The sequence below is a fragment of the Scyliorhinus torazame genome, chromosome 5, assembly GCF_047496885.1.
Source record: "Scyliorhinus torazame isolate Kashiwa2021f chromosome 5, sScyTor2.1, whole genome shotgun sequence".
Lineage (NCBI taxonomy): Eukaryota > Metazoa > Chordata > Chondrichthyes > Carcharhiniformes > Scyliorhinidae > Scyliorhinus > Scyliorhinus torazame.
Window position 1 is genome coordinate 131712555 of NC_092711.1, and position 23572 is coordinate 131736126.

The 23572-nt window shown below is 47.1% G+C and overlaps 2 protein-coding genes and 2 long non-coding RNA genes across 9 annotated transcripts in view; 2 read left to right on the forward strand and 2 right to left on the reverse strand.

The window, feature by feature from the left end:
- The window catches only part of LOC140417918 (uncharacterized), a 73153-nt gene extending 67680 nt beyond the window's left edge, over nucleotides 1-5473 (forward strand). The window contains 2 exon segments of the mRNA XM_072501350.1: nucleotides 2476-3290; nucleotides 3292-5473. Of these exon segments, the coding sequence (XP_072357451.1) occupies nucleotides 2476-3290; nucleotides 3292-3384 (908 nt within the window). The 3' untranslated portion in view covers nucleotides 3385-5473.
- A 1421-nt stretch (nucleotides 5474-6894) lies between these two features.
- LOC140419782 (uncharacterized) lies at nucleotides 6895-14362 on the reverse strand. 6 transcript variants are annotated; one of them, XM_072503779.1, is made up of 3 exons: nucleotides 14282-14362; nucleotides 12274-12380; nucleotides 6895-10960 (listed from the first exon to the last, which is right to left on the reverse strand). In XM_072503779.1, exon 3 carries the CDS (start codon nucleotides 10849-10851, stop codon nucleotides 9982-9984), a length of 870 nt encoding a protein of 289 aa, XP_072359880.1. In that variant the 5' UTR covers nucleotides 10852-10960; nucleotides 12274-12380; nucleotides 14282-14362; the 3' UTR covers nucleotides 6895-9981. The 6 variants fall into 6 exon arrangements, with proteins under 6 accessions (XP_072359880.1, XP_072359885.1, XP_072359883.1 ...); XM_072503784.1 differs by having other exon boundaries at nucleotides 14296-14329; XM_072503782.1 differs by having other exon boundaries at nucleotides 14227-14323.
- Nucleotides 14335-18804, forward strand: LOC140419788 (uncharacterized). The gene is made up of 2 exons (XR_011946025.1): nucleotides 14335-15069; nucleotides 16342-18804. It is a non-coding gene; the product is annotated as an uncharacterized lncRNA (long non-coding RNA).
- Nucleotides 17557-22948, reverse strand: LOC140419790 (uncharacterized). Its single transcript, XR_011946027.1, has 2 exons — nucleotides 22854-22948; nucleotides 17557-21484 (listed from the first exon to the last, which is right to left on the reverse strand). It is a non-coding gene; the product is annotated as an uncharacterized lncRNA (long non-coding RNA).
- Nucleotides 22949-23572: the final 624 nt, after the last annotated feature.

A 23572-nucleotide genomic window follows, 5' to 3' on the forward strand; every position in this document is an offset into this window, starting at 1 on the left:
TTTACAGTGCAGAAGGAGGCCATTCGGCCCACCGAGTCAGCACCAGCCCTTGGAAAGAGCACCCTACTCAAGACCACACCTCCACCCTATCCCGGTAACCCAACTCAACCTTTTCCGACTCTAAAGGCAATTTATCATGGCCAATCCACCCAACCTGCACATCTTTGGACTGTGGGAGGAAACCGGAGCACCCGGAGGAAACCCACGCAGACACGGGGAGGATGTGCAGACTCCACACAGACAGTGACCCAAGCCGGGAATCGAACCTGGGACCCTGGAGCTGTGAAGCCACTGTGCTAATCACTGTGCTGCCCGAATGTACAGATGTGTAGGTTAGGTGGGTTGGCTTTGATCAATGCATGGGGTTTGGGCAGGGGAATGGGCCTTGGTAGAGTGCTCGTTCGGATGGTCGATGCAGACTCGATGGGCCAAATGGCCTCATTGTGCACTGTAGGGATTCTATGGTCACTTATCATCCCAAACCTGTATATTGGCCACGTCTTGCATTTGGACATGGACTGCTTGAAATGAAAATCGCTTATTGTCACGAGTAGGCTTCAATGAAGTTACTGTGAAAAGCCCCTAGTCGCCACATTCCGGCGCCTGTTCGGGGAGGCTGGTACGGGAGGCTGGTTCAGTAAGGAGTCATGAATAGTGCTGAACTTTGTACAATCATCAGTGAACATCCCCCCCCCCCACGCCGAGTTTATTGAATAAGTAGCTGGAAATGGTTGGGCCTAGCACAGTACCCTGGGGAACTACTGCAATGATATCCTGGGACTGAGATTATGTTGGAACAAGCACAATCATCTTTCTTTTGCGAGGTGTGAGTGAACCAGTAAGAGTTTTCTCCCTGAATCCCATTGACTTCAATTTAGATAGGGTTCATAGAATCCTTATGAAGGCCGGAATTGAACCTGGGTCTGTGAGACAGCAGTGCTAATCACTGTGCCACCCAAACTTCATTCACATTAGTTGAGTAGTTTCACATTAGAATACTGCAGCTGTGCCGCCTTGGCTTGAGCTCTTTTTTCCATGTTCGGACCAAGTCTGTAATGGGTGTAGGGGCTGAGTAGCTCTGGAGGAGCCCACACTGAGCTCAGTACCATTTGATAGCACTGTTGACAAACCTGTCCATCACTTTGCTGATCATCAAAATCCTGTAAATCCCTTCCCAAAAGCACTGTGGGTGTACCTACACCATTTGGGCGGCACAGTGGTGAGAACTGCTGCCTCACAGCACCAGGGGACACGGGTTCAATTCTGGCCTTGGGTGACTGTGTGGAGTTTGTATGTTCTCCCCGTGTCTGCGTGGGGTTTTCTCCCGCCGCCCAAAGATGTGCAGGTTAGGTGGATTGGCCATGATAAATTGTCCCTTAGTGTCCAAAAGGTTAGGTTGGGTTACTGGGTTTATGGGGATAGGGTGGAGGCGTGGGCTTATGTTGGGTGCTGACTCGATGGGACGATGGCCTCCTGTACTGTAAATTCTATGATATGGGCTGCAGCGGTTCAAGAAGTCAGTTGACTACGTCTTCTCAAGGGCAATTATGGATGAGCAATAAAGCAAGTGGCCCAAATCTAAACATAGACCATAGAATCCCTGCAGTGCAGAAGGAGGCCATTCGGCTCGTCGAGTCTGCACTGACCCTCTGAAAGGGCACCCGAACCTAGGCCCACCCTATCCCCGCAGCCGCACCTAACCTTTGGACACTAAGGGGCAATTTTAACATGGTCAGGTTGGGGAAAAAGGTGCAGCAAGTTCTGGAGTACAATCCTCAGTACTATGTCAAGGCAAGAAATAATTAATGAGCTTCATTATGGTTCGGATGAGTGCAGCACTAGGCACATCTATGTTGTTACGAATCCCGTGGAGACCAATAACCTGAAAATAAACAAATTCCCAGACAACTCCAATGGAATAAACCGAAGGCCAATGTTTCACCTTTTTAAAACTTACTGTAACAATCAAAGTAAAATGAACATAAATGAATCATTGTATTGAGAGACAAACTGTTTGAATAGACAGGATAATTGGTCTTAAAATATTTCACACAATAAAAACAGGTTCCACAAAATAACTAGAATTGTCTGTTCTGAATTTCTACCCTGTACTGACAGTGATGATTTTCGTAAACTCATTTTACAGGATATTAGAAGGGGAGGATTTGCAGACAAACCTCAAAACAATCGTCACATCTGGCTCGACAGAGTCCCTCGATTCATCACGATGTGAGTAGAGGTCATGAAGCTATAAGGAGAAATGTTTGTCTGTTCCAGCTGCTTCAAAAGGTTTTCAACTTCAGTGTGACTGGAAAAGCACCGAGAGACACACACACAAACTCATGTGAGAGAGTTTCAGTGCACTGGCTGCGGAGAAAGCTGTAATCAGTTATACAGCTTGACAAACACATCAGACCATTCACAGTCTGTAGAAACTGTACGCCTGCCCTGTGCCTGGAGGAGCCTTCAATTGATCATTGAAACTGGAGAGACACAAGGGCACCCTCACTATGAAGGAGCCATGGAAATGCGGGTACTGTGGGAAGGGATTCCAGTCCCCTTCTGCACTCCGAACACATGACCGTAGTCACACCGGCGAGAGGCCGTTCACCTGCTCGGAGTGCGGGAAAGCGTTCACGCACTTATCCAACCTGCAGACACACCGGCGAGGCCACACCGGAGAGAAACCGTTCACCTGTTCAGACTGTGGGAAGAGATTCATTTGTTCGTCGGCCCTGCTGAGACACCAGCGAGTTCACACCAAAGAGAGGCCGTTCACCTGCTCTCAGTGCGGGAAGGGATACTCGCAGTTGTCCAACCTGCAGACGCACCAGCGAATTCACACCGGGGAGAGGCCATTCGTCTGCTCCGAGTGTGGGAAGGGATTCACTCAGTTATCCAGCCTGCTGAGGCATCAGCGAGTTCAAACGGGTGAGAGGCCTTTTACCTGCTCTGAGTGTGGGAAGGGATTCATTCATTCGTCCGCCCTGCAGACACACCAGCGAGTTCACACCGGGGAAAGGCCGTTCACCTGTTCTGAGTGTGGGAAGGGATTCACTCAGTTATCTGATCTGTTGAGACACCAGCGAGTTCACACAGGGGAGAGGCCATTCACCTGCTCTAACTGTGGGAAGGGATTCAGTGATTCGTCCAACCTGCTGACACACCAGCGCGTTCACACTGGGGAGAGACCGTTCATTTGCTGTGACTGTGGGAAGAGATTTAGACACTCATCCACCCTGCGGAGACACCAACAAGTCCATTCTGGGGAGAGGCCGTTCACCTGCTCCCGAGTGTGGCAAGGGATTCAGTAATTCATACAAATTGCTGACACACCAGTCAATTCACAGCGGAGAGAGGGCATCACCTGTTCTGAGTGTATGAAGGAATCCACTCATTTATCAAGGCTGCTGAGACACCAACATGTTCTCAAGGAATTGGGTTCTGCTGTTATTGCTGCTGTTAATCAAATCCAGGACTGAACCATGTTCATTCTGACACTTGGCGAAGTGGGAGGGTCAAAGTGTTTCTTTCTGTTGGACTGGCCGGTCTGACGACTTTGCTTCCAGTGGGATGATATTCATTGAGCCTGGGAAAGCACATTTCCATTGGAATGATCCACAAAAGCTGATGAAGGACATTTATTTTAAATAAGTGTTTTTCCTACCACTACAGGTAGATCTAACATGAATACATTTGTCTCTGTTCCTATGAGTCTACAGCACAGGGCCAGGCCAGTCGTCTCATTTGGTCTCTTGTCAGTATTTATGCTCCACATGATCCTCCACCCAGCCCTCTACATCTCACAGACGTAGGTTGAGATGCGGTAGATTTGATTTGATTTATTGTCACGTGTACTGAAGTACAGTGAAAAGTATTTTTCTGAGATGAGGAACTATTTCTCGCAGAGGGTGGTGAACTTGTGGAACTCGCTGTCCCATAGTGCAGTGGAGTTTGAATCGTTAAATGGTTGCAAGAGATATATTTCTGATTTAACAAAACAAGGTAAACAGATATGGAGAACGGGTGGGGAGGTGGATTTGAGACCAGGAAGAGATCAGCCATGATGTGATTGGCGGAGCAGGCTCGAAGGGCTGAATTGGCGACTCCTGCTCCTAATTCCTATGTTCCCACCATCAGCATCTCCTTCTATTCCTTTCTCCCTCATGTATGTTTCCAGCTTCCCCTTCAATGTATTCATGCTGCTCACCTCAACCACTCGCTGTGGTAGTGAGTTCCACATTCTCACCACTCGCTGGGTAAAGAGGTTGTTCATCAAATCCCTATTGGATTATTGAACCCCTTTATCATCTTAAAGACTTCCATCAGGTCACCCTTCAGTCTTCCCTTTTCTAGAGAAAAGCAGCCCCAGCCTTTCCTTAGAGTTAAATGCTGTCAGTTCTGTATATTATGAATCTTTGTTGCCCCTTATCCAGTGCCTCTATTTCCTTTTTCTAAATGGAGATCACAGATATTGGCAGTGCTCCCAGTGTAGTCGAACCCTGGTTCTAAACAAGTTGAACATTTCCTCCCTGCTGTTCAATTTTATCCCTCTAGAATGGAACCCTATATATGGGCCCCACACTTTAAGTAAGATGTGAAGTTCTCAGAGAGGGTGCGGCGGAGATTTGTGAGACTGGTACCAGGGAGAAGGGACTTGTCAGTTGGAGGGACTGGAGCGACTGAAATTGTTCCCTTAGGATAATAGAATCATTCTGGTAGGAATGGGACCATTTGGCCCATTGATTGCTTGCTAGCTCCGTCAAGCAATCCAGTTAGTTCCATTGCCCCGATCCATCCCCACATTGCTAGTTTATTTCCCACAAGTACCCAGCCAATCTCTTTTTTAAATAATTCCATCATCTCTGCTTCTACCACTCAGAGGATGTGGATTGCAGGCCATTACCACCCCCTTTAAATGCCCAGGCGGTCCATACAGCACAGAAGGAGGCCAATGGGCCCATTATTCCCATGCTGACTCTTCGAAAAACATCCCCATTAATCCAGTTGACCTGCAGTTTTCTTTCCCTTTCAAGGATCTGCCTAGTTCTCTGTGGAAGGATAGAATCAAATCTTTCTCACACCATTTTCAAGCAGTGAATTCCAAACCACATAAACTCACCGTGTTTTAAAACAAATAACCCCCCCCAACCAACCAGGACGTCCACGGCAGCCGCGGGCCTGAGCTTCCGCCGGGTGGTACCAGGTTTGAACCACGCCGGCAGGTCTCGGCGGGAGTTCAGCCCGTCGCCCACAGTGATTGGCACCGATTTTCTGGTCGCCGGAGAATCGGCGGCCCAGCGTCGGAGAGGCGTGGCGGGAATCGAGCGCGCCCCCCCCCCCCCCCCCGGCAATTCTCCGACCCGGCGCAGGCTCGGAGAATCCCGGCCCAAGTGTTTGGGTTTTCACATCATATTCAAAATGCTGTCAAAAGCCTGGTTATTACCCAAAATTAAAATGTAATCTTTACCAATGATTTTGATCAGGTCTTTGATTGCAATGTATCCAAATTTGTGGACATCTTGAAAAAAGGGCATTGTATGTTACCTCTCAGGACCACAGGACCTCTTAAAGTGTTTTACTGCCAACAAAATACTTTGAAAGTGTTGTCACTGTTGTAATGCCGGAAACTGCAGACATGGGTAATCAAATTAATTTTTAAAATCAATCACAATCAGACCGTATTCACTGTTATAAATAACAAGGTCAAGGGAGTCATTTTAAATTCAAACATGTGGCTTCTTGCAGCTTTTCCACATTCTGTAATGCATCTTTATTAACTATATATTGATCTTGTATTAAAAAACAGTCATGCAACAGTTTAGTAATAATCTTTATTATTGCCACAAGTAGGCATACATTAACACTGCAATGAAGTTACTGTGAAAATCCCCTAGTCGCCACATTCCGGCATCCGTTCGGATACACTGAGAGAGAATTCAGAATGTCCAATTCACCTAACAGCACGTCTTTCGGGACTTGTGGGAGGAAACCGGAGCACCCGGAGGAAACCCATACAGACACGGGGAGAAAGTGCGAACTCCACATAGACAGTGACCCAAGCTACGAATCGAACTTGGGACCCTGGTGCTGTGAAGCAACAGTGCTAACCACTGTGCTACCGTGCCATCCTTTGAACATTGATTAAGTTATCATCAGTGATTCAGTGCAATAGATAATTATATTTTTTTAAATAAATTTAGAGTACCCAATTCATTTTTTCCAATTAAGGGGTAATTTAGCATGGCCAGTTCACCTAACCCGTGCATCTTTGGGTTGTGGGGGTGAAACCCACGCAAACACGGGGAGAATGTGCAAACTCCACACGGACAGTGACCCAGAGCTGGGCTCGAACCTGGGACCTCGGCGCCGTGAGGCAGCAGTGCTAACCACTGTGCCGCCGTGCTGCCCGTAGATAATTAAATTCTAAAGGCTGGATCTTTATTTTTAAAATGAACACTGTGGAACTGAATCATTTCCTGAAACAGCAAAGCTGGCAGAAATTGTTTAAAAAAAGAAATTATTACCTAACGTTGATGAGCTACAGGATATCATATTCTTGCCAAAGTCCAGCCCACGAATAAGGCTCATTGTTCAATCAGGTTACTATTAGTAAGAAATAAAGCTATTGTCTTCCACAGTCATTTTGAACCTGTCGATCTTGTATTAAGCAAATGTATTAATTCAAGATTACTGTAATAATTAGCCAGCAGTCAGTAATAAATGATTGGATATGGCGTGAGCCTTAACTGAGTTACAATTCATGAATCGGTACTTATTGCAAAAGACCAAGTTGTATTTGCTGTGAAAATGTAAAATCTAATTGTTGTGTAGGTCAAGAAGGAAGATAAATGTACCGGCAAGAGAGACTTTCAAACACTGATTAGCCTCAACATTTGAAATTATCTGATTGTATAATATTAAAGGGAGATATGAGGGCAGCACAGTGGTTAGCACAGTTGCTTCACAGCTTCAAGGTCCCATGTTCAATTCCCGACTTATGTCACCATCTGTGCGGAGTCTGCACGTTCTTCCCATGTCTGCATGGGCTTACTCTGGGTGGTCCGGTTTCCTCCCACATTTCAAAGATGTGCAGGTTAGGTGGGTTGGCCATGATAAATTGCCCTTCGGTTAGGTTGGGTTGCTGGGTTATGCGGATAGGGTGGAGGTGTGGGCTTAAGTAGGGTGCTCTTTTCAAGAGCCGGTGCAGACTCGATGGGCCGAATGGCCTTCTTCTGCACTGTAAATTCTATGAAACATTGTAAATTAAGGGGTAATTCAGCGTGGCCAATCCACCTACCCTACACATTTTTGGGTTGTGGGGGTGAGAACCACGCAGACACGGGGAGAAGGTGCAAACTCCACACGGACAGTAACCAGGGGCTCGGATCGAACCCGGATCCTCGGCAATGTAAGGCAGCAGCGCTAACCAATGCGTCATCGTGCCACCCTGAAACATTGTAAATATGTCGTGCATTGCTGGCTAAGACAGTGAGAGAAGGTTGTGTAAGTATTTAGGGGTGCATTTACATCGATCAAGGCACCAAATTGATAAAGAAATGGAGAGCAAAATATGTATGTAAAAACATTTTAAAAAACGAGTGTAAAAATTTCTCTAGGTATGTAATAAGGAAATGTTTGGCTCAGACAAATGTGGGTCCATTACAGGCAGAGTAAGGGGCGGCACAGTGGTTAGCACTGCTGCCTCACAGCACCAGGGACCTAGGTTCAATTCTGGCCTTGGGTGACTGTGGAGTTTGCACGTTCTCCCCCCGTTGGTGTGGGTTTACTCCGGTTGCTGTGGTTTCCTCCCACTGTCCAAAGATGTGCAGATTAGATGGAGTTCTGGGAATAGGGCAAAGGAACGTGTCTGAGTAGGGTGATCTTTCAGAGGGTCAGTGCAGGCCCGATGGGCCGAATGGCCTCCTCACCGTACGGATTCCATGGGTTAAATTGAATGATGGAACAGACTCTGTGGGCTGAATGGTCTACTCCATTCTTTGCTCCAATTTGCATTCGAAACAGTTCAGAGAAGGTTCAATAGACTGATTGCTGGGATAATAGGGGTTGTCTTGCGAGGAATGGTTGAGCAGATCGAGCTTGCCTCATTGGAGAATTCTCCGGCTGTTGGGATCCCCTGTTCCCGCCGGCAGCGCTCCCTCGTCCACGGGTTTCCTGGTGGCTTCAATGGGAAATCCCAATGATAACAGGCGGGAATATAGAATCCCTCTGCTAGAAAACGACGTGACTCCAAGAAATACGTGGCTGGAGAACCGAAGAATCCAGCCCGCGATCTCATTGAAACGTGTAAGATTCTGAAGATGCTTGACAGGATGGGTACTGAGAGGGTGTTTCCCCTCTTGGGGGAATCAAGAACATGGGGAAACAGTTTCAAAATCAGGGATCTCCCATGGAAGAGGAATTTCTTCCCTCGCAGCGTCATTAGTCTTTGGAATTCTCTGCCCTAAAGAGCAGTGGAGGCTGGGTTTTGAAAATTTTCAAGGCTGAATTTGATCGACCAGGGACTCCAGGGTTATGGGGCACCTGCAAGAAAGCAGAGTTGGGACCTCAGTCAGATCATATTGACTGGTGGAGCAGGCTCGGTGGGGCCAAGTGAAAAAATGAAACAGAACATAGAACATTACACCGATGTACAGGCCCTTCGGCCCTCGATGTTGCGCCAACCTGTGAAACCACTCTAAAGCCCATCTACACTATTCCCTTATCGTCTATCCAATGACCATTTGAATGCCCTTAGTGTTGGCGAGTCCACTACTGTTGCAGGCAGGGCATTCCACGCCCTTACTACTCTCTGAGTAAAGAATCTACCTCTGACATCTGTCCTATATCTATCTCCCCTCAATTTAAAGCTATGTCCCCTCGTGCTAGACATCGCAATCCGAGGAAAAAGGCTCTCACTGTCCACCCTATCCAATCCTCTGATCATCTTGTATGCCTCAATTAAGTCACCTCTTAACCTTCTTCTCTCTAACGAAAACAGCCTCAAGTCCCTCAGCCTTTCCTCATAAGATCTTCCCTAAATGAAATGAAAAACTGCTTATTGGCACAAGTAGGCTTCAAATGAAGTTACTGTGAAAAGCCCATGGTCACCACATTCCAGCACCTGTTCGGGGAGGCTGATACAGGAATTGAACCCGCGCTGCTGGCCTGCCTTGGTCTGCTTTAAAAGCCAACGATTTAGCCCATTGTATTAAATCAGCTCCCAAGTGAACATCTCCTGCTCCTGTGTTCTTTTGTTCCCAGTGTCTGAGGAGAAAGAACCACAAACAATATCTGTGAACATGGCCAAGTTAAGTGATCAGCAGTTTAATGGGAATAGGATCGAGGGAGCAGGTGGGTCTCATGGACAAGGTGAGCTCTGGAAGCACGAGGATACATAGGGGAGGGGGGAAAGCGAAAGATGCGATTTCAGGGCTGGGGCAACTTCAGAGATAGTATGGCCGGGTGGAAGAGAGGGAGCTAGCGGTTCGGATTTGCTCAATCGCAGTGACAAAAAAGCTCCACGAGCTCCTCACGCTTGTTGGAGGGGCGAGGGAGAGCATTTCAAAAGGTACCAACTTGTTAACAGATATTAAGAAGCGTTGAAACACTGTATTAACACAAAACTGATTTATTTGACATTTACGCACCATATTTATTTATTTTTGTTCTTTAAAAATTTAGAGTACCCAACTCATTTTTTCCAATTAAGGGGCAATTTAGTGTGGCCAATCCATCCACCCTGCACATCTTTTGGTTGTGGGGCGAAATCCACGCAAACACGGGGAGAATGTGCAAACTCCACACAGACAGTGACCCAGAGCCGGGATCGAACCTGGGACCTCGGCGCCGTGAGGCAGCAGGATTTATGCAGAATATGAACCACCATAATTGGGCTGGAGTTTGACATGAGCAAATGTAGACACCATTGAAGATGGTTCTGTCCAGGCCTAGATTCACAGCAAAATCCAATCACTGCAGTTATTTGTGAATTCGCTGGTGTCTGAGCAGAGTGGATGAGCGACCGAATCTCTTTCCACACTCGGTGCAGGTGAACGGCCTCTCCCCAGTGTGAACTTGCTGGTGTCTCCGAAGGGTGCATGCGTGATTGAATCGCTTCCCACACACGGAGCATGAGAACGGCCTCTCCCCAGTGTGAGTGCGCTGGTGGACAGTGAGATGTGATGATTCCCTGAACCCAATTCCACAATGAGAGCACCTGAACGGCCTCTCCCCAGTGTGAACACGTTGATGGCACATCAGTTGACCAGAACCTTTATAGCACTTCCCGCAGTCCGGGCATTTAAAAGGTCTTTCATCAGTGTGAACTCTCTCATGCCTCAGCACGTGGGATGACTGAGCAAATACTTTCCCACACTTGGAGCAGGTGAACGGTCTCTCCCTGGTGTGGAATCGCTGGTGTATCAGCAGGTTGGATGAATCAGTGAATCCCTTCCCACACACAGAGCAGGTGAACGGCCTCTCCCCAGTGTGAGTGCGCTTGTGTGTCAGCAGGTGGGTCGACTGAGTGAATCCCTTCCCACACACGGAGCAGGTGAACGGTCTCTCCCCAGTGTGAACTCGCTGGTGTGTCAGTAGGTGGGATGAGGTTGTGAATCCCTTCCCACACACAAGGCAAGTGAATGGCCTCTCCCCAGTGTGAATACGCCAATGCACTTCCAGGTCAGAAGGGCAATTGAATCCCTTCCCACAATCCCCACATTTCCACGGTTTCTCACTGTTGTGACTGCACTTATGTTTCGACAGATCAGACGAGCGGTTGAACCCTCGCCCACACACAGAACACGTGTACGGTTTCTCTTCACTGTGAACGGTGATTTTTCCTTCCATCTTCAAAATCCAGTCATATTCAGGCTACGGTCATTTTTGCGACTCGATCAAGTCCTGATGTGGCGTTTGGTTTGAATGTCCTGACTGTAGGTCCTCCCCTTCTAATACCCTGTGAACATCAGTCAAAACAGAAAAAGGTGAGTGAGAGAGAACCCACAAAATCACAGGGGCAGGTTGTGGAAGTAAAGTTGACAGAAGTAACCACAAAATGTTAAACAGAGCCAACAAAATACACCCATTGTTAGAGACAGAGGGAGTTAGACAATGGCAGAGAGGTGATCAGGGAGGGCAGAGGTGGAACAGCAATGGATGGACACGGATTCAGATCCACAGTAAAGCCCTTAGTGTTGGGTGGGGTTACTGGGTTATGGGGATAGGGTGGAGGTGTTGTCCTTGGGTGGGGTGCTCTTTCCAGGAGCCGGTGCAGACTCGATGGGCCGAATAGCCTCCTTCTGCACTGTAAATTCTATGATAATCTATGATAAAGGAGTCAGACCATCCCCGAGACATGGAACCTCTCGCAGAGAACAGAGCACAACATTAAACACTCTAAATCCAGAGGCATGGTCAACAACACTCACCTTTGGAACTATTTCGCTGTTTTAAATTATAAAATCTCCAGCTGTAACCTGCAGCTGGAAAGATTTCAGCAGCTCTGGAGTCAAGAGAAAATGTCCCAGTTGAAGAAATCCCCGGGGAGCGGGGGTGATGTCACCTCGCAGTTGTCGGTGCGTGATGACATCACAGACGGAAGACAGAACATCTGGGTCGGTGCAAACCAGTGATCGCCACACATTTTGGAGGGTATGGAGGACAGGGCGGCACGGTAGCACAGCGGTTAGCACAATTGCTTCACAGCTCCAGCGTCCCAGGTTCGATTCCCAGCTTGGGTCACTGTCTGTGCGGAGTCTGTACGTTCTCCCCGTGACTGCGTGGGTTTCCTCCGGGTGCTCCGGTTTCCTCCCACAGTCCAAAGATGTGCAGGTTAGGTGGATTGGCCATGATAAATTGCCCTTAGTGTCCAAAAAGGTTAGATGGGGTTACTGGGTGATGGTGGAGTGGATTGAGGTAGGGCTGGCAGACACAATGGGCCGAATGGCCTCCTTCTGCACTGTAAATTCGATGATTCGATGATGTGAGGGTCCTTGAGAGGATGCAGAGATCTACCAGAATGGTTCAAGGATGAGGGATTATAGTTGCAAGTTTAGGTTGGAGAAACCGGGGTTGTTCTCCTTGGAGTATGAAAGAGATTTGACAGAGGTGGGCAAGTTTATAGTAGGTTTAGACAATGTCGATGATTCAGTTAGTTCATCGCAAAAGAATTATGGGACACGGATTCAAGTTGTTAGGTCGGATGTACAGGGGATTGTGAGGAAGAGATTTTACGCTGCAAGTGTTAGTGACTGGGAAATCAATGCTTACATTCAAAGGCTGATAATATCCAGGTCCTGCTGAATTGAATGATGAGGTCAGAACTTGGTGTGCTGTTTGGTTTGAGTTTCCCCATCTAAAAATCCTCTTTGAATGCCCTGTTAAAAACAGAGACAAAAGGCGTTACTGTCAATCCGGGACAGATATTCAGAAAAAATAAACAATTCTCTACGTTTGAGTTTTCTGTGTGTAAACCTCTCCTTCCAACCCCTGCAAAGGGAGTTTCCAAAATCCATCACTGCCAGTTCAGGATATAAATTCACAACATTGACTCCTCCTGCTCTCGAGCCTAGGGTGACCATGCATGCTCCCCGCTGTACATTTCACCCTCGTTGTCATCAGCAGTCCCTCGAATCCAGGACGATGTCCACTCAGGATTTTGAGTGTCTACCATGGGCCTTCATGTGACTGAACAGACCTGCAGATCTTTGGACACATGGGGCAGGATGTTGTCCCTTGTGGGTTGTGAGATCCAAAGAGCAGGATTTGGTTCCTTTTCCTTCCTTCTCTGTCTCATCAATAAGACATTGGACTCAAAGGGTGATGTAGTTTGATGGACAAGTTGTCTCCATTTTTTTTAAATAAATATTTTATTGAGGTATTTTTGGTATTATAACAACAGAATAAACAATGTACATTAAACTATAAACATAGTGCAAAAGCCGTCTCCCTCCCTTACAGATCCCACCTTTATTATCCCCCTACTTTAAGCTAAACTAACCCCCCCCATCTACTGACGATTAATTTTCCACGAAGAAGTCGCCGAACGGTTGCCACCTCCGGGCGAACCCTAACAGTGACCCTCTCAAGATGAACTTGATTTTCTCCAAACAGAGAAAGCTAACCATGTCTCCGACTTCGGGGGCTTTTAGTCCCTCCACGCTAATAGTATCCGTCTCCGGGCTACCGGGGAAGAAAAGGCCAGAACGTCTGCCTCTTTCTCCTCCTGGATTCCCGGGTCTTCCGACACCCCGAAAATCGCCAACTCTGGACTCAATGCCACCCTTGTTTTTAACACCGTGGTCATGACATCTGCAAACCCCTGCCAAAATCCCCTAAGCTTCGGACATCCCCAGAACATGTGGACATGGAACGCTGGTCCTCCCGCACATTTTGCGCACCTGTCTTCCACCCCAAAGAATCTGCTCATCCGGGCCACTGTCATGTGAGCGCGATGAACGACCTTGAATTGTATCAGGCTGAGCCTGACACATGTTGCGGACGCATTGACTCTACTCAACCCGTCCGCCCATAGACCATCCTCTATCTCACCTCCCAGCTCCTCCTTCCACTTGCGCTTCAGCTCCTCAGTCGGCGTCTCCTCTGACCCCATAAGTTCCTTGTAAATGTCAGAGACGCTCCCTTCTCCTTCCCACCCTCTGGAAACTACCCTGTCCTGAATCCCCCTTAGCGATAGGAGCGGGAAGGTTGGCACTTGTTTACGTAAGAAGTCCCGCACCTGCAGGTACCTGAATTTGTTTCCCCTCGCCAACCCAAACTTCTTCTCCAGCGCCCTCCTACTCGGAAAGCTCCCCTCTATAAACATATTCCCCATCCTCTCAATCCCTGCTCTCTGCCGTATCCGGAACCCCCCACCCATACTTCCCGGGGCAAACCGGCGATTATTACAGATTGGGGACCAGACCGATGCTCCCACGTCTCCTCCATTGCCCCCAGACTCTCAGGGCCGCCACCACCATGGGGCTGGTGGAGTACCATGCCGGTGGGAACGGCAGAGGTGCAGTTAAGTTGTCTCCATTTTGAACAATGGGGAACAAGTTCCTCCCAGTCATTCAATGACCGCGCATGCGTGCTGGTGCGCATGGCCCCTAATAAAGATGGCGGCCGCTCACCCGGGCCCCGCACGAGGAATGGAGTGGCGGGGCCGCTCGTTGCAAACGGGGTGGAGCTGGGGCGTCTGGGAAGGTTTAAAAAAGGTTTCACATTTAAACAACATGTCTTCGAAACCCTCCCGGTCCATTCGCCTGCTCCAGCGCACCCGTTTCGCTCAACTGATTGTGGATCCGAAAGAGAACTGTCTCTCCATCGCCATTACTCGCCGATGCGCAGCGCATGTGCATTGAGGCGCCAGGCTGAGCGCAGGCGCAGTGAGCGAGTGCGGCTCCGGGCGGGGCGCAGGCGCAGTGAGCGAGTGCGGCTCCCAGATGCTGAGGACGGCCGCGAGTGGTGGGACAATAGACCAGCGGCTGGAGGGAGGGAGTTTGTTAGACTGGGAGCTGAGGCATCCACTCTGTCTCTCTTTCCAACATTTCATCTTTATATTTCAGATTTCCCCACCCGCAGTTTTTTTGCCATTGTTTTATTGCAGGGATTACTCACTGAACCGAGGTCCAGAAACATAAATCCGGATTGTATTGGAGAGGAGGGTGGACGAGGAAGCCTCTCCCTGACCTCCTGTGTAGGCTTTACTTGTTTCAGTTTGAACTGGACCAGAGACAGAGGGAGAAACTGTTGGGTTTAACCTCGAGAACTGTTGAGAGTAACAAATCCCCACAATTTCCAATGTGGGGATTATCAGGGGAGGTGGATTCGAAGGGTGGTCGGGTTGTTCAATAGACATTGTTCAATCAATGTAATAGAGTTATCTTCACGACCAATTATTTCTGTGGCGGTTTTTAATCCTTTATTTGCATATGCAGATATTATAATTTATTTTGGGGCTGTGGGCAAGATAACATGTGTTATTAATCCCCAGTGGCTGATTGGGAAAATGTTGATGGACCTTCTTAAAGTACAGTGAAGATGATGCTCCCACAATGTTGTTAGGTAAGGAGTTACTGCATTTTCACTGGATGGTGAAGAAACAGTTAACCATTATGTTCAAGCTAACAGCAACTTGTATTTATATAACATCTTTGACGCAGTCTTTACATCAGCCAGCTTTTCAAAATTCATTATTGCCATAGAATCCCGAAAGTGCAGAAGGAGGCCATTCGGCCCATTGAGTCTGCACTGACATCTGAAAGAGTACCCTACCTCAGCCCAGTTCCCCACCCTATCCCTGTAACCCCATCGAACCTACAGATCTTTGGACATTAAATGGCAATTTAGCATGGCCAATCCACCTAACCTGCACATTTTGACTGTGGGAGGAAACCGAAGCATCCAGAGGAAACCCACGCAGACACAGAATGTGCAAACTCCACACACAGAGTCACTCAAGGCAGAAATTAAACTTGTGTCCCTAGCACTGTGAGGCAGAGGTGCTAACCACCTGTGCTGGACTAATCCCATTTGATTGCTTTATTCATTATTCCATGCAATTATTTTATGGTCGAAGGAACAGTACTGTATGCTCAAGTCAATGAACATGAACTTGTATTTATATAGCGTCTTTGACTGACACAGCCTTTAGGGATGGACAGATGAAATGCAACAGGGACAAGGTTGTGTGTTGCCACTGAAGTGGAAACAGAAGCCCTTTGTGATGCTGCACATATTTGGTCAGGAACACGGGTGAAATATGACACCATGATTGTGAGCAGCTATGTCTAATCTTGGATAGTTACCTGGGAATGAGATGGAGTGGGTGATTAGGGAGTGGAGTTTGTAGCAGGGATTGAGGACAATGACTTCAATGATTTAAATGGAGAAAAATTCTGCTCATCCATAACTGAACATCAGACAAATCAGGACAGTGTGTGACTTGAAAAGGAACCTGGAGGTGATGGTTCACATACACTTGCTACCATAGTCCTTCCAGGTGCTGGAGATTGAGGGTTTGAGATTCTATCAATTTCTGGTTTAATTGTGGAAATATGGATTCCCTCCCCTTCTCCCTTCCCTCTTTTCTTTATTTTCCTTCCAATAGCACCGGGATCTCGTTTGGGTCCAGACAGGGTGACAGGTTCCTTTCCCTGAAGGACATTAGTGAACTATTTGGGTTTTTACAACAATCCAGCAGTTTCCAGGATCACCTTTTCCTAGTGCCGGCCCCACAAATGACCAGATTCATTCAGCTCAATTTCACAACCTGCCTTTGTGTTTTTGTAGGTTCACTCACACCCCATTTTTTTTTGTCCAAAATCAATTTCACAGGGTATTAAAAGAGAAGGCTTTGCAACAAGGAAGCTCGAACATCTCATCAGGATCTGACAGAGTCACCGAATTGATCCCAGCCTGAAGACCATAGCATTTTGAACATGGAAGGAAAAAGCAGCACTCACGGTGGGGTGAAATCGTACAGGTGTCCTGTGTGCGGACGGGAATTCAGCCAGTCATCCAGCCTGTCGAGACACAAGCGCAGCCACACTGGGGAGAAACCGTACAAATGTGGCGACTGTGGGAAGAGATGTAATTATCCATTTGAGTTGGAAACTCATCGACGTAGTCACACTGGGGAGAGGCCTTTCACCTGCTCTGTGTGTGGGAAAGAATTTGCCAATTTGCCCAACTTGCTGCAACACCAGCGCAGTCACTCTGACGCGAGACCTTTTATATGTCCGGAGTGCGGAAAACGCTATAAAAGTTCTGGGGAACTAATGACGCACCAGCGTGCTCACACTGACGAGAGACCGTTCAGGTGCTCTCACTGCGGGACTGGGTTCAGACGATCATCTCAACTCACTGTCCACCAGCGAATTCACACTGGAGAGAGACCATTCACCTGCTCAGTGTGTGGGAAGGGATTCACTCGATCATCCTGTCTGGTGAGACACCAGAGAGTTCACACTAGGGAGAGACCATTCACCTGCGCCAGTTGTGGGGTGAGGTTTACTTTTTCATCCAACTTGTTGAGACACCAGCGAGTTCACCAATTATAAGTGATTGGATTTTGATCTTTCTCATATCCAGGACTGAACTATGTTCATTGAGACCTGTTTCTTTGATATAAATAAACTCCCACCCTTATAGTCTGCATATAGGTTAAAGAAAGGGTGGCACAGTAGCACAGTGGTTAGCAATTGCTTCACAGCACCAGGGTCTCAGGTTCGATTCCCGGCTTGAATCACTGTCTGTGCGGAATCTGCACGTTCTCCCTATGTCTGCGTGGGTTTCCTCCGGATGCCCCGGTTTCCTCCCACAAGTCCCGAAAGACTTGCTGTTAGGTAATTTGGACACTGAATTCTCCCTCTGTGTGCTTGAATATGGCAATGAGGGGCTTTTCACAGTAACTTCATCGCAGTGTTAATGTAAGCCTACTTGTGACAATAAAATTATTATTATTATTATTAAAGCAACTTTGTGTTTATGATCTCAAAAATAAATTTGAACTCCCAGTTATTAACTGAAAAAATTACACAAGGCTTCATGTTTTGAACAAAGATGTTTACTGTACAAGAATTAAACAAAGCAAGTGCGACTAACTTAAAACTACATTTCATAAATACTTAATTCTTTCAGCCCAAAAATTTCAATGGGTCACTCCCAGTTCTATTTATCCCTATACTTTCCAGGATCTTAACGGTTCATTCACTTCTCCTGGAACCAAACCAACTTGTGAGCAGCTCCAAAACAGGGCTGAAGCTTATCTTTCGAGAATTAAACATTTTGGTGCCTTTTCCAATTCTACAAGTAAATTGTAACACACAACAGTAATTAGAACATTTTATTTTTCTCAGCACAGGAGCTGGCAGCATTTTAGATTAAATATCAATTGTTCACTTCTCTTGTAGCTGGTGTGTGAAGATCATGTTCACTGTAGATCTGTCAGCACAGAAACCACACTGTGTTTCTGGATACACTCAATCTGCAAGTAGATGAATCTTTTAAACATGACCCGAGTAAAGGTCTTCCAAATGATGCTAAGGAGTAGATGTCCCTGTAGTTGTTGCAATCTCCTGTCATCGCTGTTTTTGTACATTCTGATCATTTTTGTGTCACACATTTCCTATGGAACAGATTCTACCTCCCAACAGAGGAGGAGGAGGTCAGGAAAGTGTGGCAGTCAATGAGACTCTCCGTGTTTGAGCAGTACTGCTGGAATTTCACCCTTGCCGGGTGCCTTTCTGCTTGCTCATTAATCAATCTGATATCAAGCGAGGATAATTCTCAGTCCAACTCAACCATGACAGAAAGCTGCGAGAGAAGCAGAGACTGGGAGATGTCCGTCTCACGGGAGGACAGCTCAGTCGTGTTCAATCCAGCGGGACATCATTTACTTCTGTCAGTGAGAACTTCATCTGCTAATTTCAGGGGGGGGGGGCAATTTTGGTGATGGTAGGATCAAGTGGCCTCTTCATCATACGTAACATGTAGATAATCATTATATCCGGCGGTTTCAATTTTCCAACATCGGCCGAAGCAGTGTTTATTTGCACAATAACTTTTGCAGACGGCATTGGTTAGTTTCAAGTTACAGTAAGAAGTCTTACAACACCAGGTTAAAATCCAACAGGTTTGTTTGGAAGCTCTCAGATGAGGTCAAGGCAGGCGGGCGGCCAGCCGGAAGTGTCACTCTTTGTTTCCGGGATCAGGATCTGCTCCAGCGATGGCGGCTCCGTTGGAAGACGGGGAGGTTCTGGACCCGAGTCGGATTCTGAGATGACAACCGGCGCCGAGCAGCAGAACCAGCAAGCTGCTATCCCCAATTTCTCTACTACACCCTTTAATACTCAAAATGAAAGGCAGGCTCATCCACCTGCATTTGACTTGAGCAGTCGTTACCGAACCACAGCACCTGACAACTCAAGTGAAGACAGTGATCATGATTCTGATGAAGAGAAAGACTCCTGGGGTGGATCTGATTCATAGGGTTGTGAAAACTGTTGGAAGGAAGAAAGCAATAGAACTACCCATTCAGACAGCTGAAGTAGAACAAAGCAGAGGACTCATGATTGTTGATGGCAGTCGCAGAAGAACACCTGGTGGAGATTATTTGCAATTATTGAAGAATACACCAAGCATCACCCAAGACCAGTTAAAGGAAATCTTTTATGATGAAAATCAGAGAGAATACAATTGAAAAAAGGCAGCAAAAAAAAAGGAGACGATACATCATTGGGAAAAAGATGAAACAGACTATTAAGGAGCTGAACCTGCAAGTGGATGATGATGCTTCACGGGAGACTTTTGCTAGTGACACAAATGATGCTTTGGCTTCTGTTGAGGATACAGAAGAAGTTCACATGGAGAAGCCAGCATTAGATCCAGAAGATGCAATTGAACTTGATAACAGTAACGATCTGGAAATCTTTTGAAAAGCTTGCCAAATTAAAACACTGTAATATTATAAAACAAACGGAATGAATATCCCTCTGTTGATCTTATTGAAATTTCTAGTTGAAAATTCTGAATTAAAAACACCCCCCCGTTTCATTTTAAACTATTTTTGGGTTATTGTATTGTGGTGTTAGTTAACTTGCAAACTCATGTTTTCCCTTTAATAAAACAACATAAATTACCAGGTTTGTTTGGAAGCGCTCCGAAAGCTAGTGATTCCAAATATACCTGTTGGACTTTACCCTGGTGTTGTAAGACTTCTTACTATGCCCACCCCAGTCCAACGGCGACATCTCCACATCATGACTTTCAAGTTATGCAGCATCTCTGCTGTTGGGTTTCTGTTGCACATCAGGTCGGCTTTGCTTTTTGCTTCAATGACAGATGTCATCTCTGCTGAGTGGCTCTCAAACCAGTCTTTGTTGTGGGTTCCACCTTTACCAAATGTTGCTGCTGCTGTGTCAGAAATGATTCAACTCAGCGACTTCCAAACTTCATCAATATCAATGTTGATTGATGAAGTTTTAATTCATATGTCTGTGAAATATTTGATTGTTTTATGTTCTTTAATAATTTAAATTCATTATCGAGGTGGCAAACCATGAAGAATGTGCAAAAAATGTCAACAAGGAATAATCAGCTTTATAATTGGAGGTGTTAATCAATGGAGCCTTCCTGACACTGAATTGTAGTTTTTTTCTCCAAAAGTTAATTTTAAATTAAAGTCCAACATTTTATTGTAAAAGAGTTTCTGTGGAGAGTTCTTGAACGTCGGGGAATCATCACAGATGGTTCTTTTGAAAAGGGACATTGCAGCTTTGAAAATCAGTGACAACTCCAGAATATTAAACTCCGGCCAGTTGCAGGGATTGTTAATATCAACGGAAGCAAACCAAATAGTGTCAGTTTATCAGTCCTGGATGTGACTGACCGCATCATAAACAACATAATCGAATCCCTGCATTCACTTGTGAACTTGCTGACGTCTTGGTACATATTGTAACTTAGTGAATCGCTTCTCACAGCGTGTAGATGATAGGTCTCTTCTCAGTGTGAATTTACTGCTATGCACTGAGGGTGGATGGCTTCCTATACCTCTTTCCACTGGAAGTGCAACTGAATGATTTCTCCTGTGTGTGGCCTCGCTGGTGTCTCAGCAGACTGGCTAACTGAGTGAATCCCCTCCCACAGATGGAGCAGGTGTACGGCCTCTCCCCAGTGTGAACTCGCTGGTGTAACATGAGGCTGGCTGACTGAGTGAATCCCTTCCCACATACAGAACAAGTGAACGGTCTCTCCTCAGTATGAACTCGGTGGTGTGTCAGCAGGTTGGATGACTGAGTGAATCCCTTCCCACATATGGAGCAGGTGAACGGTCTCTCCCCAGTGTGACCTCGCTTGTGTACAGTGAGACTAAATGAGGACTTGAACTTCTTTCCACAGGAAGTACAGCTGAATGGCTTCTCCTCAGTGTGAATTCTCTGGTGTAATATGAGGCCGGCAGATTGAGTGAATCCCTTCCCACACACCGAGCAGGTGAATGGCCTCTCTCCACTGTGAACTCGTTGATGTGATGTGAGGGTGGAAGAATGCCGGAACCTCTTTCCACAGTAAGTGCAACAGAACGGTCTGTCCTCAGTGTGAGTTCGCTGGTGTAACATGAGGCCGGCTGACTGAGTAAATCTCTTCCCACACTCAGAGCAGGTGAACGGTCTCTCTCCAGTGTGAATGCGTCGATGAGTTTCCAGCAGGCATGGATAGTTGAATCTCTTCCCACAGTCTCCACATTTCCACGGTTTCTCCATGGTGCGGGGCGTCCTTGTGTCTCTCCCAAAGTTGGACAATCAGTTAAAGTCTTGTCCACACACAAAACACGTGTATTATTTCTCCCTGCTGTGAATGGTGTGATGTTCTTTCAGGCTGTGTAATTGGTTAAAGACAGAACAGACCAACATATCTCCTTCCACATTCAAAGACTGATAAGATTCAGATTTTGATCAATCAAGTGACTCTGATTGACCTGTAAAATATATTGACACAAGTCAGTACAGGTGGAAAAAAATCAGATCAGACAATTCTAGTTGCTTTTGGACAGTTTTCTAGTCTTGTTTCCCCAAAGCTGTGAAACCTGTCTCTCTCTCACACACACACACACCCAAATCAAATCAATTGCACTGTCGCCACCATTTATTTTCTCCACTTCAAATTTACTCCCATCCTTCTACGTTTGCTGAGTTCGGTTCTCAAACGCCTGTAGGCGGAGTGGAGAATAAAATGAACAAATCAATCATTCCTCTCCTGGTCGCTTGAACCCAATAAAATGTGTTTACAAAAGTCATTACTCTAAGTACAGCGTAGCAATTCAGAACAGACAATTCTCGTGTCTATGATAAATTCTTCCCTCAAAACTGTAAATCCTCATCCCACACACCCTCCTTCTTTCCTGCAAGATTGAAATCCAAATTCATTGCACCATTTAGAATCATGACAGTGCAGGAGGCCATCAAGTCTGCAGCGACCCTGGGTGGGGGGGGGGGGGGGGGGTGGAGGGGACATCCTAGGGGGGGGGGGGGGGGGGCGGGAAAGGGGGGACTGCCTGGGAGGGTGGATGAGCAAGAGATAACATGAAGGGTTGGGGAAACTGGCACGTACGGGTGAGGGCCAGTGTACAAAGCTGTGTAAATATATCATTTTGCCATGTATATATCTTGCTCTGCGCGATTTCTCTTTTTTTTTTGTTACGGGGGGGGGGGGGGGTTATTGTTTGTAAGGGAGAAAAATTGTGTTAAAAAACTTTAATAAATATATATATTTTTTAAAAGTCTGCAGCGACCCTCCAAAAGAGCGCCCGACCACTTCCCCACCCTATCCGTGTAACCCCACCTAACCTTTGGACGCTAAGGGGCAATTTATCATGGCCAGTCCACCTAACCTGCACATCTTTGGACTTTGGGAGCATCCGGTGGGAACCCACGCAGACACGGGGAGAATGTGCAGACTCCGCACAGACTGTCACCCCAAGTCGGAATCGAACCCAGGTCCGTGGCACTGGTGCTACCGTACCGTTTCCTCCACTCCCAGTTTCTTTCCATCCCTCACTCGGATTGGGCTCAGTTCTCTAGCCCCAGCGTGCAGAGTATCAGATCAACAATGCAATAATTTTCCTTCCTAGTCACTGGGACCCTGAAGCCCCGCCCACTCTCTGTCGGGTCACCAGGAGGGTCAAGCATGCGCCCCTCAACAAGCATAAACAAGATGGCGGCCGTTAACTTGGGCCTGTTCCAGGGGGGAAATAAATCCCTGGGAACTACAAGGGCGGGAGTCCTTTCGGGATTTGCGGCTTCCAACTCGGAGTTAATGAACCCTCCACCTCCGCCGCGGCCTCTTACCAGCTGCTGAGCGACAGACATGTGCTGCGTCGCCCCAAAACCATCATTCCCCCTGCGCATGCTCTGCACACTGAAGAATAGCGCATGCGCGAGAGGCGAAACCAGTCTCCACAGCGGGGAATGCCGGGGTTCCGCTCGTCCCCGCTTGGCTTCCTGCACAATCGCGCATGCTCCCAGACAGGCTGATTCCGGCCGAGGGTACGCTTTCACACGCCTGCGCAATGCTGCCATTCTGGGCGTCGACTGCGCCGAGCATTCTGGGTAACATGAGCGCCATTGACGTCATTAATGGAGGGAAAACTCCTGTATCATAATCATTGAAAAATAAAGTGGAATAAAACAGTGAGCATCATCCACTCCCCCGACTCACCAGTCTCTCCACGCTCATATATTGATAGCAATAATTCATTTCATTTGTTTCAAATGGTTTTCTTTAAAATTATTGCATTAACCTAATTTTATTTCATAGAATCCCTACAATGCAGAAGGAGGTCATTCGACCCATCGTGTCCACCGAAAAGGACCCCACCTTGGTCCACTCTTCCCCCCCTCCCCCATATGCCCATAACCCCACCTAACTTGCACATCTTCTGACACCAAGGGGACATTTTAGTGCAGCCAATCCACCTAACCTGCACATCTTTGGACTGGGAGAAAACCGGAGCACGCGGTGGAATACACGCAGAGACGGGGAGAAAGTGTAAACTCCACACAGGCAT